The sequence below is a fragment of the Xiphias gladius genome, chromosome 20 (assembly GCF_016859285.1).
Source record: "Xiphias gladius isolate SHS-SW01 ecotype Sanya breed wild chromosome 20, ASM1685928v1, whole genome shotgun sequence".
Taxonomy (NCBI): domain Eukaryota; kingdom Metazoa; phylum Chordata; class Actinopteri; order Istiophoriformes; family Xiphiidae; genus Xiphias; species Xiphias gladius.
In genome coordinates this window covers 13,414,381-13,434,908 of record NC_053419.1, presented here as the reverse complement: position 1 = coordinate 13,434,908, position 20,528 = coordinate 13,414,381, and the positions used below count along the sequence as shown (strand labels likewise).

Sequence of the window (20,528 nt, the reverse complement as noted above, 5' to 3'; positions counted from 1 at the left end):
AGGAGCAAAATGTCAGTGATTCCTGCTGTGCCAGTTCTGTGCCTTAGAACTTGAAGCACAGAAAATTACAACTGAAAATCATGATATCAGAATGCCTACCATAACGAATGATGATGTATGATACATCGGTGTCAAGTGTTTTTATGACTTGAGTTTGGTAGCTGAAATGTTCACACACTTTGGAAAGCTAAATTCTTTAACACTGTTTCCATAGTAGCTACAGTGAATGGAAATCTTGGATTGTACAACGCATAATTACTAAAGTGCCTGAAGTCATGATCCAGAACATAATGTCGGCAACTTACAAAACATGATAAACGCTGTTATACAGTGTCATAAATACATACGTGTCTCTACAAGCACTCATAAATGCATTATAGACGTAATAAGAATGTTAATAGTGCATTATAGACATGGCATTCACAAAAACTAGTAACCAAATTTTCTCAGTGCTCATTTGAGTTAGCAAGGCTGATAGCTAGCCTTAGTTATTAGGTAAACAAATTTATAGTCAGCTTCCTCACAAAGCATTCCAAAATGTGACAATCTTTGGTCTCTTTACAAGAAGTTGATAATTAATTGTACTTAATATACAGTTGATGAGGTTTTGTTTTTTTGTTTTTTTAACAAAAGTGTGTGTTTGAACTCAGTTTTTTAAAGGTCCTTGTAAGTTTAGGTTCCATTTGTAAGACTTTTCTTTGTTTCACTGGGACAGTGTTGACAGTACTTAGCACTTGCCTTTAATAAATCAAAAGTAGGTAGGATTATGAAATAATTGTGTACACGATTGCACAGAAACCCATAAAACAAATATTTTTGGTTGCACTGCATGGCTATAAAGGATTTAACAGGTTAAAAAAACATTACCTTAACATTCTGGACAAAAATCAAACTTGTTTACTCTGCTGTGTTACAGTAACACATAGCCACATAGATAAATAAACATATTCAACATTTAACTTCCTGGTGTTGGGGAGAGAAATCTTTGCACGGACACAAATAGTTGAGCAGAACAGTCCAGAGGCTGTAAATCGAGCAACAGTTCTCTCTGCCTGCTCTGTGTGTTCTGTTTTTCCTCACGATAGCCGTGGCGCAGAGGGTCTTTCTTTGAGTTGGATCTGATGATGGCATGGGACTTCATACATACAGTATTGTCCAGAGAGTCTGGCTGGATGAGTACCTGCGACTCCTTCTCATCTTCCTCCATCTTTCCTTGTCGTGTCTCTCTCTGCTCATTTTCACCGTCTTGCTCTTGGTCTTTCTCTCGCTCATCTTTCGGTTTCTTCTCTTTATTCCAGCTTTCAGGGCTCTCCTCCCTTCTCCTTCCCCTGGCTGAGGGCATGTTGACAGACTCAGGCGATAGGTTGTGGTCGAATCTGTTCAGTGAGCCTCGCTCTGGGATGGGAGTCTAAAACAGAATTTAAATAAAATACAAACGTAAATGGCATGACATGGGTCTTTTTGTGAATACACACAGTAATTGTGATGACATGATATACCTTGTAAAGCCTTTGACTTCGAGATGACTTGTTTGTAAAATCAACAGATATAATGACAAGCACCTACCTTACCTGGTCCTGGCTTTGGCTTCCCTTTGCCTTGGTCTGCTGAGCCAATTTTTTGTACTCTTTGTCCCTCAGAGCTCCAAGGGAATAGCTTGACCTCAAACAATGGCTCTTGTCGATAAGGTCCAGCTCCACATCACTCCAAACCTGCTATAAAGGATATGCACACGAATATATGCATGTCATGGTAAGGATTTACTCAAGTGACTGTATGATAACGTCTCTTTTCCGTATAATTGTGGTACTACTAGGTAATAACAATACAACAAATAGCTAATTATTATTTAGTACATCTTCTGGTTCAGAAACAATTGACACTCCTCTTTATCTTAGTAATTATTTATTGTTACCAAGGTATAGACACATCTAGCTAAGTAAGGAGCAGTAAGGAGAAAAATGTTAATTTCTCATTTGAACCTTGCTGAACAGTATTTGATTTATGAAACTGCAGCTTCCATGAGGGCTTTTTGAAATTTTTATTTTGTCCATGGCCTCTCTTGGCTGAGAAATATTGCAACATTAATGTTGTGCATTTATACAGACCCTATGCAAAGAGAATAATTTAAAATCCACATTGCATAACACGACTTTACACTCACCGTGTCTGTTGTACACATGGAGGAAACTCTGTGAAACTTAGTTTTGGAGACTGATGACTGTCTGCTCAGCACTGAGTCCCTGATGGAGGACTCGCTTTGTGACACTGAAATGCAGTCCCTCCTTGGGGCCTGGTCTAGGAAGTGTAGACAGGGAACCTTTTCTGCAAGGGTGTCCCTGTAGAAAAATAGTGATCTCTCAATAAAAGCTCGATGTCTTTTTCAAACTTAGGTAACCAATTAGTTGGATCACTGCACTCACCTGTATTTGGAGTGAATGATGGCATAGATAAAAGGGTTGTAGATGGCTGATGCCTTGGCTATAACAGCAGGGACAGCTTTGGAGTAGGGATTGAGGATGTTTCCGTATCTGAAAGGTGTAAAGCATTTGTAAAGAGTAGAACTATACATCACCTAGGATGATACTGGTACTGCCGTGTGACCTTATTGCATAGCATTTCATCATGCCATGTATAATGTTCTACAAGAGGTGGAATATGAGTCATGGTTAATGGCAGAAATGAATTGCAGAGTGCAAGCAAGGATCCTTTATGTTTTATGCGAGGGTCTACCAAGCTGTCTTTACACAACTGATGCTGTCAGACTATTAAAAAAACAAGGGATCATACAGGGCCCTTGTCATACTGTATATTTACCCTGCCCAGGCGATGAGGGTGACACATGCATAGGGCGACCAGGAAAGCACAAACACTATGATGACCACAAAGGCAATCTTGGCCAGCTTCCATTCAGTCTTGATGGACTGCTGCTGAATCAGTGTTGACTTCCTCACCTGAGACCCCAACTTCTCCACATCTCTGTTAGGACAGAGAGAAGGAACAAAGGAATTTTGTAGTCAATATATTAGCCTGTTCAGAGGATAAATTAGTGAAAATAAACAAAATCGAAGTAGTATTTGGAGACTTGTTTTTAACACATATATCATGTAATGGACAGTATGCCATAGACTCGAATGCAGACACAGTGAGACAGATGTGTATGACAAGTGACAATATAGAAAGGCAAAGCAGACAACGCAGTAAACATAGCAGGCAGGCAGGCAACACACACAGGGTGCATCTGATTTTTCTTATCTCCTCTCTTGATTATTTTATTTTGCTCTTTGCTACTCCAACCAGGATTAGGAGTATTGGAACTTCCTAAATGATACCAGTCACAATAAATTTCCACATCTCAAGGACAGAAAATAAATAATACAAGAAATATGATGTACCCTAATCGGACATCACAGGCAAATTGTAACTAGCATGCTAAGGGTGCTTAGAGGCACTGCCATAGGTATGTACCCCACCTCCTTTGAAGGACGCGTTCTACAAAGCTGTAGCTTTCACAGGACTGAAATCTAGATGGTTAAATTACCTCCACCACAACCAAGCAGGTCTGTGGAACAGTCATCATAGCATCATCCCAAGATGGTGATGCTAGCCTCACAAAGACCAAAACTAATCTTGTGTTCAGGTATTCCTTTAAGTCAACAGGTAAAGCTCAAAATGGATAAGTTGCCTTTAACGTAATAACTAAAGGTAAATTGCATCGTTGGTTGTGGCCTCCAAAATACAGCAAAGAAGGACTTATTTCTTGGCTGCGTTTGAAGGACCTTTTGTCAACCTGCTATGACATATGCCCCTAAAAGTGGGAAGCAGCAACATTCTTATATGCTGAGGTGTAAATTTGGAAGTGTGTAACAGCTACAGAGGTAGCTACAACTATGGAGGGCTACTGGAAGACAAGCAGGAAATGGCAGGATCTGAAAAACAGACTAAAATATACATGCATACGCAGAGAGAGATGAGAAAAGAGAAGAAGAGAGGGAGGTGAGAGTGACATGAAAGCCACCACCACAATATATAACCTGCTTAGTATCACATGTAACAGACTGTATTGCAGGAAATTCAAGCCTCTTCAAAAACACATTAGAAAGTTGCTATCTTCTGCACTTCAATGGTATAATGCTGTTTTATGCCGTTATTAAGTGGACTTCCTAGAAATGGCAGCATTTCATTTATTTTCAGAGTGTAAGTTCTGCATATTCACCTATGTTAATTCATTCACCTGCTTGCATGGCGGATTGCCAGGAACATGCACAGATAACAGTAGGATATAATGCCCAGAGGGATGAAGAATACAAAGCAGCATAACATCAAAGTATAACTTTTATTGGCTGGAGTAGATGTCACGTAGTCCCACGTGCATGAGGTCATCAGGCCCTCGGGTATATATGAACCTTGAGAAAAATAACAGACAGAATAGAAGGAAGTGCTTATGTTCTAAAAGTATAAAAAGAGGATAGTCGCACAAAAAGTGTAAGGAGGTGATAGAATAAGTTACTTACTCCATCCCAAAAGTGGTGCAAGGCTCCAAGCTAGTGAGTACAGCCACACCAGGGCAATAATGAGGCAGGTGCGTCTCTTTGAGGTCCATTGTATGGCCTGCAGAGGCTTGGTGATGACAATATAGCGGTCTACAGATATCGCCAGAAGGTTTATCATGGAGGTGATTCCAAATAGAGCTCCGCAGAAGGCATACATTTTACATCCTGTGGACAAAAATAAAGAAGAAAGCATTTTACTGGTAAGTCACTCACCCTGACTAGAAGACCATGAGTTACATGAAATAAGTAATATGATTGGTCAGGACCTCAAATTGCTGGTGATTTTATTTAATAGGAAGTCACTAAATACTATATTGGTATTTCCTGCATTTTAACATACATGACTAAACACACAAGCAGTAGCCACAGATTTTAACATTGCATACATATGCAGAATTCTGAGACACTAAAAAAACTCACAAAATATTGCAAGTAAAAAAGTTAGTGACATAAATACACAGCCCATAAATATAAATGGGTACTACATTTCAAACATAGCTCCAAACATAAATAACACAAACGTACATAGATACATAAAGGATCCGTATAGTGTATACACTATAATTGATTGTTAAAAAAAATAATACCTGTTTCACCAAAAATCCATCCCTTGTAAAGAGAGTTAACGAAGAAGATGGGTGACTGTGTAATTGCCATGAGGAAGTCACTGACTGCCAGATTCATGATGAAAAAGTTGGGTGGAGTCCGTAGCTTCTTGTTACTGAAACAGATCATGATTGAAAAGTCTCAAATCAATAGTGCTCAGGATCCCACAGAGCAATATGTTGTTGTTGACACTTACATTATTATAGAAAATAAGTTTCCAGAATTGATTCTTTCGAATAGCAGAGACTGTTGAAGCTCTACAGTACAAACATGTCCTTTCAACACATTTGTTGTGTTCGTTTAAAGTCCATAAAGCTATCAGCCTTTTGCCACTATTATCTCATATCAGATGTAGTGGAAGAACATGATTCTGTTGTTTAAAATATTTTTTTGTAAAATACATCCACTGCCTTTTGGACGGCGTGCATCCAAAATCTAACTTTTCATTAGAAATCATCCAGATGCCAATATACATACATTTTCAATGCTTTGGACTGCTGACATCAATGGATTTAGCCATATGTATGTTCACCAAATGTGGCAAACCGTTTGTATAATTTTTGACACCATGCGGGAACTATATGTCGCATCAAAACATTCAGGTTTACTGCTAATAAAACCCAACAGTGACCTGTCAAAAAGTTTTTTGGCCAGTCAGCTAACTAATACAACTTTATTTTGCTTTCTGAATAAACCACACTTTGTTAAGATAAATGTGAGGACTGTATTTCAAATATATTTTGTATTTCTGTGCCTGGCCAATGTGAAATCCATCCAATAACTCTCAAATCTACATCCTTCTGAACTTGAGTCCACCTCCCTTACCATAACCAGCTGAGGATGGAAATAAATAACAATGGATAATAATGGAACATCTTAACACTAACTTTCAATAATACTATTATTCTAATGGTATCACTCTCTTAAAGCAAGTTAAGATCAAATATTCATCAAAGGTGCAAGATTGCAACCCTTAGCACAAGAGTCACAAGATCAAGTAAACACATAAATGCTGTCCTATACATAAAATGGAGGAATACAAGCACATATTCAACACCATTGGATTTCCTAGTGGACTCAAGCAAGACCTTATAGTCTATACACTGCAACAGTCAGCAAAGGCAATGACAGCTATTTTCTTGCTGTAAAGAAGAAGAGTTAGTTAAAGCAGACACTCCATCACAAGAGGTCAAAAATCCAATTATAAATGATATTTAAATTCAGAGGCATTGTTAGAAAGACTTTAGGAGAACATCATAAGCCAAATGCCTAGAAGATATATAAAAAACCCATTGACAGTATATTGGCTTATTGCCTCCCATTGTTCTCTCTGAGGGGGTGAGCAAGTTCAGGAAGAAAATTGAATTGTACTGCACCATTGCATTCGAGTGCAGTTTAAATTTTTCAAGCTTTGTCCCTGATAGCAAATCTTGTAACTCCTTCAAATCTCCCTATAATCTGTCCAGGAAACATTGCTCTTCCCTGTTCCCCAGAAGAGGAACAGATAACACAAAAGATTCATTCCTCTTGTGAAATTGGCTTCAACTATCAGTTAACAAGAAGCTAGCTGTGTTAGCGTATCTTAGGACAAACTGAATATGTTGCTATTTACCCGGTCTCACTTCATGGACACCTGTGATACATGTCCACATATACCGGTTTTAATAACAATAATGCGCCTGGAACTCACGGCCCATGTGGGGGCCACAGCATATGTTGGCAGTTCTTTTTTTAAGGCCACGGGTGGGCACAGATGGTCATGTTGTAATGCATGGTAATGGTTTGTACTTGATAACCTTCTGTTGGCATGCTTCATTGCACACACCTCAGATTGCCTTTTGAAAAATCATGATTGTAAATCATATTTAAAGACTTACATTGTTACATTGAAACAAGTTCCCAGAAACCGTGTCGGGCTATGTAGGGAAGTGTATGCTGATTTTCTCTATTTGGTGTACTACTGAAATCTGATCAGCACCTAAATCTAAGTCTAGCTTTTCTAAATGCAGGCTTCAGAATATTGACTGTTTATAGCAGCCTTTGATGTTTTTCATCGGTGAGGTATCAGTGTAATCTGTGTCGTCGAACATATTACATTCACATTTGTTAGATTACACTTATTTACTGGGACATAAAAGGTTTAGGGAGTATAGGAGCACAGATGTCAGAAGAGTATTTGTTCCAACTGAATTAAAAAAAAAAATTATACGCATTCCTGTGTGGATATCTAAATTTTAGACTGGTATTATAGTGCCATAATTAAATATTTACTTTAATAGTTAAATCAGTTCCTTCAATCACCGACAGCCTTTGGGCATTGTCTTCCTTGTTTTGCCTACTGACTGTGAAAAGACCAAAAAGAGTAAACACAGCACAGACAGATAAGTTGGAGTGTATTTGTGTGTTTACTTGCACGCGAGTGGGTATGTACTGAACAAGTGTGACTGGAGTAGAGATTGAGTGATGCAGCATTTGAGATAGCTGTGTATCACTGGAGGTTGGACCCTAATGCAGAAAACATGTCAGGCCCAGGATTGTATCTAACACTTGGTTCTTAACTGCATTCACTGGCATTCTATATACCCAGGAGTAGCCATAGTGTATATGTGTAATACACACCAGTAACAGTCAAAACATTTACAAATAAAAGATATGGAATGCTGTATAACCAGATGAGCAAATTATCTTTTTACCTGCAGACTCATTTTTCTTCTAGTCTAGTTGAAAATCTAGTAGTTGCCTTGTCCCAAGTCAGTACTGTATTCAGTGGGATACATAGTAGTTGTCTGGATTACTCTGAGCTGCATCACTGTTATTTAAGCTTTCCTACCCTCTTTATGTGGTCTAGGTGGTAGCACAGTGCTGACTGTATGTAGATGAGCAAGTAGCTGACTGAATTATTGAATTCATTCATTGATTAATCTAGCAGAGTTAGAAAATCACTAAGCTGCTTCCTGGTATTGAATGCCTGCAGGCTGCTGTGAAGACCTTTCTGCCTGTGCTTGTGACATCTGTACTTCATAATGCAAGAACACTCTGTTTCCCCATCCCACGCTCTAAATCTGAGCAACACCCAGACATTGCAGAATGTGCTGTACAAAGTTAAAAGTATGTCATATGAACTTCCTAAAGTGTTGACTCTTGTTTTACTAGTCTCTAAAAATTATAAAGTGATATCTAACTTATTTAATAATCATTAATTATGCGATATAATAGATTAATATATTCAGTAGATATATTCTTGAATTGACTGTATGTCTAAATGCAGTCAGATATCTCAGATGTGCTATGGGATAATGTAATGTGCCACCAAAGGGACTGTTTCATGTGTGTGGTTGACAGGTTAACAAAACAGTCCTCAGGCAAACAGCTTCTGTTTGAAGTTCCAGAAGAAGTAGAGCACTGTGCTCCCACACTCCAACTTGGCCCAGAATTTGCTCTTAGGACCAGTTCATGTGCAGAGATGTGATAGGCTAAGTGAGGATTGTTACAATGTCAAATACACGTTAATTTTGTGTGACTACTTCATTTAGTGATTAACTGCTATTTTAGTTTTTTATCTTAACTTGGGGTTTTTTTTAAAAAAAGCTACAAATTTAGTGTGTGTGTGTGGGGGGGGGGGGCTAGTAAGACTTAGAAAATAACTCAAAGTCAACATTGGCTGTCCTTCCTGTTTTTAATGATATTTGTTCTATCTGATTATCAGTACACAGAAACCCAACTCAAAGTGTGACCAATGTTGTTGGAGACATGGTCAAAATAAGGCTTTGCATGAAATCTAATTTATAGAACAATTATAGAATTATCATGGCTGAAGTCAAAATAATGAAAAGGCTATTGTGAACAATATTTCTTAATTTAATCATTTGGAACCGCACCTTCTTCCAGACTAGTTTCTCCGCTATTAATTTAAGCCTGTAATGAAGCCTGGCAGGAGGATTCAGTGGGAAATGAATAATTCAAGTTTAATGCAGAAATACAATTAAGAATTATTTTTTAGTTTTAGATTTTGTCTTAAGTAGAAAAATAGAAAACACTACTAACTTACAACTGGCTGAACAATGCAGCTCTAAAATTGACGATGACAGACAAGTACATTCTTTGCCATCACCCCTTCCATAAGGAAAGTCGCTTACCAGAAAAAGGCATACATGACCAAGGCATTCCCAGTAACACCTACTGTTCCAATCACCAAGACAAAGAAGGCAACGATGTAGTGAGCGTGGTCCTGGACATCCACCTGCCGATAGAATCCATGTTCCACATCCATTTCTGTGACAACAGACATGCACACAGCTGTTGGCATCAGAGGGTCTTTCCTCATGGACAGTGCGTCCAAGTGACTTTCATGCAAACCCGATCTTCCTCTCCATCCCTCTGGCCCACTAAACTCTCCAGCATTATGTAATCGTACTTATAATGATGAGCAAGTTAAATGTCTGGGGGCCAAAATAAGCAGAGATATGAAGGCATAATCTGCAATGCTGCATCTATAGTTACCGTTTCTTCCTGTCAACATTTTCATTTAGTTGAGTCAGTTTACTCATGGTAATGTGAATTAATTTTTCTAAGTTGCAGTTTCTTTGTAATAGATTCAACATTAAATTATGTTAATAGTTTTTACTTTACGTTAGATTTTACATTTTCCATCCATCTTTTATTTTTTGAACACATCCATTGTTGTTATTTGAGGAAACGTCAGTGCAGTTTCTTCTGCCTACAACACTGTATGTGTGTTTGGTTGGTTGGACATTACAGACTGTTTATCTTGCCATCTTTTAAGCTATGTGTATAGGGAAAGTACTGAAAAGCTTAAAACTTTGAACCTGAGCACATTTAGACTTTTTAATGGAATGGCTCTACATATGGCAATGTCAGTGTGTTGGTCAGTAGGTTGGCTGGTCCAGTACTTTGGTCCAGACTGGATTTTTCTTAACAACTATTGAATGATTTTCTTTGAAATTCTGTAAAGACAGAGGATGAATCCCACTGACTTTGGTGATCCCCTGACTATTTGTCTGTTGCCGCCATAAGGTTCACAGTTTGGGTTTTGAGTGGTTTTTAGTAATTTTTCAACAGCTATTGGATGAAATTTGGTTTACACACTGACGTTCTCCCCAGGATCAGTTGTTCTAAGTTTTCCTCTATCGTCATCATCAAATCAAAATTTCAATTTGTAAAATACTTTGGTTTGCGACCAAATAACTGCAAAATAAATGACATTCCCATTAACCTGACCTGTACTCTGTTTAGTGCTAATTGGCAAGCTAGCATGCTGACACTCTAAACTATGATGGTGACCGTGGTAGATCATGTTGGCTGTGCCTAAGGGCCGGGGTATTCTTGAAAACAACGAGTTCATATAACTTGCTGTCTGACCCGAGTTTTTATAGCTGTTCTGAAAAAGCACACATAAAGATGGGTGAAAAGCCACGTTGCACTCAGTTAATCATATCAAAAGTGACAGAAGTTGTTATGTAAAGAATTAAAAAGAAATATGGCTCTGTTGTCACCTCTTCAAAGTTGGCCAATCACTGTGTGAAGTGGGTGTGAATGTCAGATTGTAAGTCACAGAAGTTACAGTAATAATCATATAAAGCTGCCCCCATTTCGACATCAGAAAGGTTTGGTGGGAGGGGTTTTCTGAACCTATTTGACCATTCCAGCAGCAGTTCTGATGGAGTATACTGGCACCTTAAGGGACCAGTGTGTAGGATTTAGCGGCATTTAGCGGTGAGGTTGCACATTGCAACCAACTGAATACCCCTCACCCCCTCCTTTCCAAGCATGTTGGAAAACCTACGGTGGACTTCAGGCAACGTAAAAACGCGAAAGGCCCTTTCTAAATCCAATGTTTGGTTTGTCCATTCTGGGCTATTGTAGAAACATGGCATGCAACATGGCGGGCTCCATGGAAGAGGTACCGCTCCGTATGTAGGGTTCATTGTAAGTTAACAAAAACACAGCAATTCTTAGTTTCAGGTGATTGTACAGTAATGAAAACATAATTATGCATATTATATTCCATTTTTGCTAATAGATCCCCCTGAATCCTACACACTGCTCCTTTTGAATACAGCCTCACAGAACTGCAAGCATGGCTGAGGACTTTTAGTTTTATAAGCAAACCATGGGCCAGGTATATAAACCCTGTGTATGCAAAAAAAAAATGTATACACCATTCCTCACACATTAAAAAAAATTTAAAAAAATAAGGTAATTTCACCCCTCATCTTATTTTGTAGAGTCAGTTCGCCAGTTTCACAGATAGTGTGATGAAATCACTGATTATCTCTCTTATGTCTAGTAATGATGACTGACCTATCATAGCCAATTATTGTTTAAATGTATATGCGTGGAATTAATGATGTGCTGTAAATAGCTCCGGTCATAACTGAGAACTTTGCGATGTAGCATAATCTGTAAAATTGCAAGTTCTTGTCATTGAGCAGTCTAAAGAATGACGGAGCAGGCAAAAGTATTAATATGTAAAAGACTTGATTAAGGGCATGTCTACATCGCTCTGTCAGAAAGTCTAGCTCATTTTATTCACTGAAATGACATGACAGATTAAGAGTGATTGTACATATTCCTGCAATTTTCTTGGAAATGAATTACATGTGTTATAGATTATAGAAGCAGAAGGATTATGAAAGTCAATGCCTTTTAATAGCAGTTATTAACCCTTGCAAACTGGAAAATCGGTTGGCTAAGTATTAATCACGATAAGAGTTGATGAGCAGTGAAGCCGCCGTGGCCTTTCTGGTCGGGAGGTGATCCTCACTCAGTATTATTGAACTGATGTGCTTTGAGAGTTTTTATGAGGTAACAAATGACACAGGAGAATTTTTATAAACATCTCTAATAAGGAAACCATTTAAAAATGGATGGCAGTGTGACAGGCAAGATAACTCGAAGGTATCTTACCAGTAAGTTTTTAATCTACCACAAACCCCCAATGTTTGCTGTGCTGTAGATGCTTGAAAAATATTTAATAAAGAGGTGATCAAGTCGAGGCATTTTTGATAATGAAAATGGCTGTATGGACTTTGCTGTTCCATGTAGCCATTGCTCAGCTGCAGCAGTGATTATAAGAGGATTTCTATGTTTTGTTAATGTGATGGAATCAGGAGCGCAATTTGAGTCACGCAATATTAACAGCATTTATCCTATTTAAACCCACTTCCTGTCGGCCTCTGACCTGCATTATAGAAGGGAATTAGGTGCTAGTGCAGCACAATGCTCTCTGCCACATCAGTTTCAGAAGATGCTGTAAAATATCGGTCATGTATCACATCAATAATTTGTTTGTTCCAGAACAAAAACATGTTATAAATGTTGACTCAGACTACCCGGATCTAAAATTAGGCTGAGTGATTATACTGTACTTAATCCAGCAGGGCAGTAGTGAATCTGACTCATAATACATGTACATGAGAAGCAAGTTGCTGTGCCTAATATGTTATTGTGTGTTTTTAGTGTTTTTATATAAAGCATGTACTACTATTAAAACATTTAAGTAAACTAAATTCTGTACAATGATAGTGCAGCATTTTCTGGTGTGATGTAAAAAATAAATACATAAGTGCAGACATCTATATTAAAGCACAATGGGTGAAGTACACATTGGCATGCAGTGTGTCAGGCCCACACAGGGAGCTCTTGCTGTGCTCAGTGAAGCCTTGTGCGTCAGAGGAACCCTCAATCACCTCTTACTTCCACTCATTGGGCATCAAAGTATTGTCTCATATGAACTGCTAAAGTCACGTAAATCAAATACATATCAAATAAGGCGTGATCACAGTAAAGGTGGCACGTACACTTTACCCTCTTTTATGAACATTTCATAACTGGGACAGGTGAACTGTGTTCATGTCCATTCAAAAGTTGCTAATATGAAGTTCGAGTTCAAGGAAAGCAAATGGATCAAAGATGGTGAATAAGCTTTGAAAGAGGAGAGAATTTCCCTGTCTACTCCATGTATTGTTTTAAGTGTATTATTTTGATTCATAAAAGTGCTGGTTTATGCTTGTTAAGTGGTTATTAAAATACATTAAAAACATTTGTAAATGTATTAAGAAACTGCAGATCTTTTGTTAATTAATTCAAAGAAATTCTCTTGACAAATGTACTGATAAGCATTGCACAAAGCATAGTTTGAATCAACAAGTGTGTGATTTTCCTTTTTATGAGAATGGACAGTTTTTAATTGAAGTTATTCTTGCATTGCATTTAGAAGGGAATCTCCCTTTATTAAGACACAAACATTATACTGAGAAATAAGCAAGCTGAAACAAAAAAAAATGTTTTAGCAAGAGCATGGAAACCTCTTGGGTTCCTGCAAATGTTTAGTTTAAAATTACCAAAGATAAAGTTATTAAATTAAATACATTATTGCAAACTCTTTTTTCTTACATAGTTTGCTCCATACTGTTTATATTGTGGTTTACATATGAATATACAACAGCGAAAAAAAAAAAAGGAAGAGGTTCCCATAAAGTCAAACTAATCTCCAGTCTATAAAACTTAAAGTCATTCCATTAATAAAGTGTTACTTTACCTTATCCAGAGAGTAATGCCCCTTTTCCTCTCCAGGGCACCTCTGTGTTTCCAAAGTGACTCCTAAAGACGATCAGAGACACTGAGGCTATACAGCAGGTAAAAACTGGTGAAAAATCCACCACGCTTACAGTTTAAATAGATAAGGTTGATGACTGCTTCTCTAACCCCCAAGTTAAAGGGAGATTTTCTCATACAGAGCTCATACTGCTGCTATCAGTGCTGGAGAGAATATGAGAATACATAGAAAGACAGATAGAGAGCGAGCAGCAGCACATTGACCCATCCCCCTGCTGGCTAACCCATCACACACAGCTCTCATATGGCACAATGCATCGATCAAGCCAGTGTGTGGTGTGTGTGCGTGCATGAGGCTGTGCATGTGTTACTGCTTGTTTGCTTGTGTGGGAAGGTGGTAAGAGCCTGGTCTGATTACAATATAGACATTTTAGGTAATAACTTGTAAAACCCAAACTCTTGTAAATACTCCTAGAAAGAGGACGTGCTTCATTAGAAAAATCTTTTTGAAACACAAATTGCATGGTGCACCATCGCAGCTTCCCCTAATGAATCAAGACAAACTGTGCATTCTGCAAAGTATTTTTCATAAGCATTGATTTCTGTGTATCTAGTACACATCGCCAGTGGCACAATTGTATGCGAGCGCCAGATGTCGTTGCGGATTACATGTTAGGCGAGAAAGTGACGCAGCCCAGTTGCCGTTGCATCCCATTGGGTGCTTTGATAGTTGATAGAAGTCTTATGGTTTTGAAAAGCACCAAACCTTTTACATAGTATCAGACTTGTTCTCTGCTCATCCTTGTGTAAGGAGAATCTTGAGAAAAGCACTCACGTAAAAGCCTCCCAATGTTTATCATCTCATGCACAACTGAGCAGGCAGCTGCAGCACCTCCTCTTGCCCTTAATACTTCCCTTTTCCACGCTGAAATCTGGCCTCTTTGTTTGACTGTCATACCACCTGGCTGGGTTGTGTGGGTCCAAAACAGGGCAGAAGATGCAGTGACTTATAAAATGGGCTTTCTCTCTGAAGATTCAGCCTGAATACCATCTAGCAAGAGGAGGATAAGCCTTTACACTTATGGGTCACTGCACTTCCAAGGGAATTTCACTATAATGAATTCTGACATAGTATCACAGGGAAGCAGATATAAGTTATTTCTTGCTTTTTTGTTGATTTGTTTTCTAGGTCGTGTATAGTTTTTATGGTCTTTCTCAATCATTTACTGGGTCAAACAACAAGGTGGTGATGACCAGCTGATACACTGGGCGGGCATTGAGCATCATGGGTACAAGGCTGTACTGTTTTTTGTATGTGGCTCAGACAAAGAGAGCTTTCAGTGATTGTGTAAAGGAAACCTGAGATGCCAAGGGAAGCATGTACAGTAGATCAACTCAATGTAATATACATGCAGTTTAATCCAATCCAGTACAACAGTCCAACAGAGCAAACATGACCTCACTGAAGCAATGAAAATCAACATTTGATTTGCATTGACACTCTAAGACAGGTGTTAACTTTACTCTGTTATTAATTTTTAGGGTAATTTCATGGTGTTGAATTCCATTATACATAGAGGGAGCATATTAATACAGCTACGTAGCGGATTGTATCGTACAAATTATGAATACAGTAAATACTGATATGCTGTGGTCACAGGACAGAACTGCGTTGGAAACCCTGTTGTAACACCACTTTGTCTGACTTTTCCGTAGTCTGGAGAGAGAGAGTGCAACTAAAGAGTGGAGAATGTGAGGATGACCCTGTGTGAACCAGAAAGTGGCAATTGTGCTAAACGGTCCATCACAGTTAAATAGGACGATAATACTGGTGGCTCCACAAGAGCTGAGATGGCCATACACTAATACATACTGTTAGTTGTTTTAGTTGGGCTAAAAAAGTGGATAAGAGTGCTGTTTGTTTGCTTCTTTTGCCTGAGGTGACCCCACCACAACAATCAACCATCCAATTACTGTCAAAATGGTCTGTCACCTCTCTCACTCCCTGTCAGGTGTGAAAAGGACAAATGCATCCCGCAAAACATGTTTCGATAAAAAAGCTTGTACTTGAGAATTAGTCTGCCCTTAAGGGGGGCAGACTAGCAAGCAGTGTTCTACAGAATAAAATTTAAGAGGATCTGTGGGGCCACCAGCACATATACAAGATCAAATTACGCGTGAGTGTACATCCGGAAAAAAGAGAAAGGTGTGGATAAAGGTGAGACATTTGTCAGAAACAGTTTCCAACAAAAATATTTAAGACCGAAATGGAAAAAAGGAAATTAACATAAATGTGTCGTAATCATTACAAGGTCACATAAGGACTTTGCCAATGATTGATATGATTTAAATTGATTTTTGTTCTAAAATCTCTCAGGTTGCTTTTAGGGCTGATAAATGTTACTGGATTTACAAAGGATTTCTTGACCCACTTTGTCACTGCAAAAGAAACTCTACACAGTGACCAGCAAGGTTAACTGAAAGCCTTTTTACCCAGTTCACTTGACTTAGGTCAATGTTTTTATCCGCTCATGCAGAGGGAGGAGGTGATTTTACAAAACAAAACTGGGGATAAAGTGCATCTTGTTGCCCTGGTTGCTCCCTTCAGGGACTAGATGACATTTTCATTTCATTTTAGGTTAACAGTTAGGCCAAGCTTCCACAGGCACTGCTTCCAGTCAGTGGGTCAATATGTTGTCGAGGTGTCGCATTTAAGAATTGCTTCTGACTTTGGAAGGTGTGGTCTAAGATTACCTATATCTGATGTGGCCATATGTGTCCTTAGGCAGGAATCCCATGAGGTTCATAGCAATCCCACACACAAGAATGGAAAAATGGCCCCAAATGTCCACTGCATGTGGGAATTTCAAGTGCGCTATCGCTCCATCATGTCTACATCACAGTTCCCATATCCACTGGAGGCATTTCTGAAGTGGAGTGTCTGAGCAAGCTCTTCTTCGGCAGAGTTTTTTAGTTCATAAAATAAAAAACAAAATAGTTTTTGACATGTATTTTTGTAAAGACAAAGTTAATTACAAAAGAAATGCATCATTAAATTATAAAATTAATGTCAACTTTAAATAAATGTAAGAATTTATATACATTCACAAATGAATTTCATGTTTCAGAGATATGAGCTGGCAAAAGTAGACAGGAGGCATAAAGATATTGAAGCAGAGAAAAGGGCCAAGGGGGGCCTTGCGTGAGCCGTGACAGAGACATGTCCGGTGGGTTTTGAAACACTGGCTAGAAAGGCAGCAATGAGGCAGAAGTTGGGCTTGGGAACTAGGAAGTATTTTATGCTATTCCCGTTTACCCTTGTCTGTAAATATAGCACTATATTCCTAACCATGAAATGATATAATGTCTTTTCAAGTGAATTTTGACACTTTTCAATATTCAAAATGAATACCAAAGTTGCCTCCAATCTGTGTTTAAACAGTGCTGACAGATCACGTTTGTGAAGTGGGCCCCCGCTTGATGTCCGGCCCTAAGTTCAAGTGTGACCTTTTCTACCTCCATTTTCTATGCCGGTGGTAGCAACCTCTTCAACTCAGCTGTCCTTCTGTAGGTAGACAACTCCATACAGTGTCCCACCAGTTGACACATGGTAAATGAAGGACTGGTCACCTTCAGAGTTTGCTCTTGTTCAATTTATTGATTAATAATTTTAATTGACTATTTTTTCACATTACATAAGTGTCTCAGCAGCGGCAACAGTGAGGCAGAGGATGGTTAGAGGTACACTCTGAATCCAGGGCTGTTATTAGGAGAAAAGTATTATCTAATGGCACAGAAGATCAACTACTCACTTATATTAAAGGCTCCTGCAGACCTGTCTACATGGATTACTACAGATTTAGTTATAGCCAGTGGCACAGCAACTCACAGAAATGAGAGATTATCAATACAGCTAACCACAGTGACAGAGTGAACTGTGTCAGAGGCCGTGCCGTGAGCTTAACCGAGACACTAATGAATCACGGCTATTGGTTCTTTATTCCGTGGCATTTAAAGTGAAGATCGTATGGCTCGTGAGAATACTATAATTCCCTAATAAATATATTTAACAGTGCAGCTGCCCAAGCCAGTTCATGATGTACAACATTCCTGCAATTAGGCCAAAAAAAAAGTCCAGTTTTGTTGAAACCTGTCTAAAAGAAGTCCACTCCCTCAGATGTAAGAATAACAATTATAATGTAGAAAAATATTTTGTATACTCTTCCTGTATCATCACTGATGAGACTAAATTTTCAGTCTGATACAGTTGAAGACCTGTAGTCGTCATACCCAGAGGATATGTGTGGTGAAACTGAGGTGATGACGGCACATCAAAGGTCGCTCCAGTAATGAATCAAGACGCCAAACACTAAGCTTCCTTCACCCCACACTTTTGCAGTTCACGCATTATTCCATCATTGATTAAAAGTGTTTTGACACACCTTGCTGCTTCCTCTCGGTGATGTATTTGCTCCACATCCTCTTCCTTTTCCTGTTCTCTGTCGCTGCGGTATTGTTTCATGCAGATTTGTTTGTACCAAGACCTCCACAACCCTGCTCTGCTTGCTCTGCTGTACAGTATCATTAGGTATGAGCAGCCGAGGTAACACAGCAAATAATATGCAGTGTACCTCATTTGTCCCTCTTGTTGACCACTACAACCATCAGTGCCAGGGCTTCTTGACGTCATCATCACACCTACTTTATTGTGAGGCAGTTGGACTGTTAAACTCAATTGCCCTGCACCATATGAATCTCCAAACTAGCGTGTGGTTTAGGACAGGCTCCTTCCTGTGTTCATGTCAGTTATTGTTTCAATGACAGTAGTGAGACCATACTATATACTATATTATATTCTCAAACTGAAATACTTCAATCATTTTCTGTAGAGTTTAATAGTGAATGCTGTATGTGTTTAAGTGTGTTTGTGTGTGTGTGTGTGTGTGTGTGTGTGTGTGTGTGTGTGTGTGTGTGTGTGTGTGTGTGTGTGTGTGTGTATGTATATGTGTGTATATATATATATATATATATAAGGCACTTTCTTCCACTCAGATCATCACATACTCTCTCTCCCTTTCTCTCTCTTCCTTTTGCACCACGTGAAAGCATAATGAAAGTTGTCACTAAAGCTATGAAATGTCTTGATGTCCTACGAACAAGTGGTAGATTTAGTGTGTAGTTACTTTGAACGAGACAGGTGGTGACAGACATCAGATGATATAAAAACATAGTCCAGGTGAGGTATTCAGTCCTCAGGTGCGTCTTTTCAAGAGCTACATGATGAAGTATGATATCACTGTTGATGAGCTTCTTCATCTGCAGCATCATTTGTTCCTCCTACATGGCACCTCAGATCCCCCACTCTATTCACTCTCGCTGCCTATATGATAGATAGAGAGATAGATATAGATAGATAGATAGATAGATAGATATAGATATAAATATAGATATAGATTATAGATATATATATCTCAAATGTGTGTGTGTGTGTGTGTGTGTGTATGTATGCATGTATATATATGTATGTATGTATATGTGTATATATGTATATGTATGTATATGTGTGTATATATATGTGTATCTATATATATATATATATATATATATATATATATATATATATATTCATTTAAGGTTGACCTTAAATGAAATGTAACATGAGATTACACACACACAGCGATGGACTATGGTCAGATGTACGTATATATTTGACCATAGTCCATCGGTGTGTGTTTGTAATCTCATGTTACATTTCATTTCAGGTCAACCACTTTCCCCCGACATTTCATTCTAACCACCAGAGGGCGACATGTTAAATTTTCATCCTTTGTAGGAGACATTTAAATGCTGGTATACAGGCCCACCAACAGAGGAACTCTGTCATTTCTGATATTGTGCAAACATCACTCTAATCCCTCTCTGGAATGTGGACTCCATACATTTGCAGTAGTTTAATTTGTTTCTGTTAAATTGGTGGCTGAGTAATTAACTTTCTGACTGTTGTAACAAGGCCTTTTTTGTAATTTATCCATACAATTGTTTTTAAACCATTTTGTATCTGGCAGATTTTTGGCAGACCCACTGTTTAGGATAATGATATTTACCCATTGCAGTGAAAGGCGTCATATAAAAAAAAAAAATTAAATATGTGAACATACATGCATACATACTAAACTGGAGCTTATTATCAAGTGTATCTCAATTAGACATGAAAGATGAAATATGTTTTCCAGCTCATTCTAAATGTATCAAGCAACTACTGAACACTCCTTGTTCTTTCATGGAGCCTCTAACTCAACATTTAAATGTGTCATATAGTAGATGGATGATAATTTTTGCAAATACAGCTTTTTTTTTTTCATTTTTAAAAATTATTTACAAATGTAGAGTGTACTGGACTATATGAATGTTCATCAATCCAGCGAATGTCTTTTATATCTGTTGAATTGCTGTGTTAAATTTCAGCTTAACCTCTGTTGCACTATACAGTTTATACAGTTAGTCAATTTTTTATTTGTTATATTATAACAAAACAGAAATAATAAACGTGTTGAAGGCCATTAATATAAGTTCCATGTAAGTCGTCTACTCTGCATGTGGCTGTAGCTTGTCTTTTCACCAAACGTGGAACTGGAAAACACGGACGAGTGTAATTGTGTATGATCACTGGATACAGATAAAGGATTGAAAGATATTCATGGCACGGCAATGAGAGATCATGCTCTCATATTGCATATAGAGTTTCTATTTTAAATATTTGAATAATAAATTTAGTAAGTCTGCCTCATTGCT

At 38.3% G+C, this 20,528-nt stretch overlaps 1 protein-coding gene across 1 annotated transcript; it reads right to left on the bottom strand.

Annotated features, from left to right (window-relative positions):
- Positions 1–1,294: 1,294 nt before the first annotated feature.
- opn4xa (opsin 4xa) lies at positions 1,295–9,429 on the bottom strand. The gene is made up of 9 exons (XM_040157611.1): positions 9,296–9,429; positions 5,141–5,274; positions 4,515–4,718; positions 4,235–4,406; positions 2,818–2,979; positions 2,424–2,531; positions 2,165–2,339; positions 1,567–1,715; positions 1,295–1,408 (listed from the first exon to the last, which is right to left on the bottom strand). Exons 1-9 carry the CDS (start codon positions 9,427–9,429, stop codon positions 1,381–1,383), a joined length of 1,266 nt encoding a protein of 421 aa, XP_040013545.1. The 3' UTR covers positions 1,295–1,380.
- Positions 9,430–20,528: the final 11,099 nt, after the last annotated feature.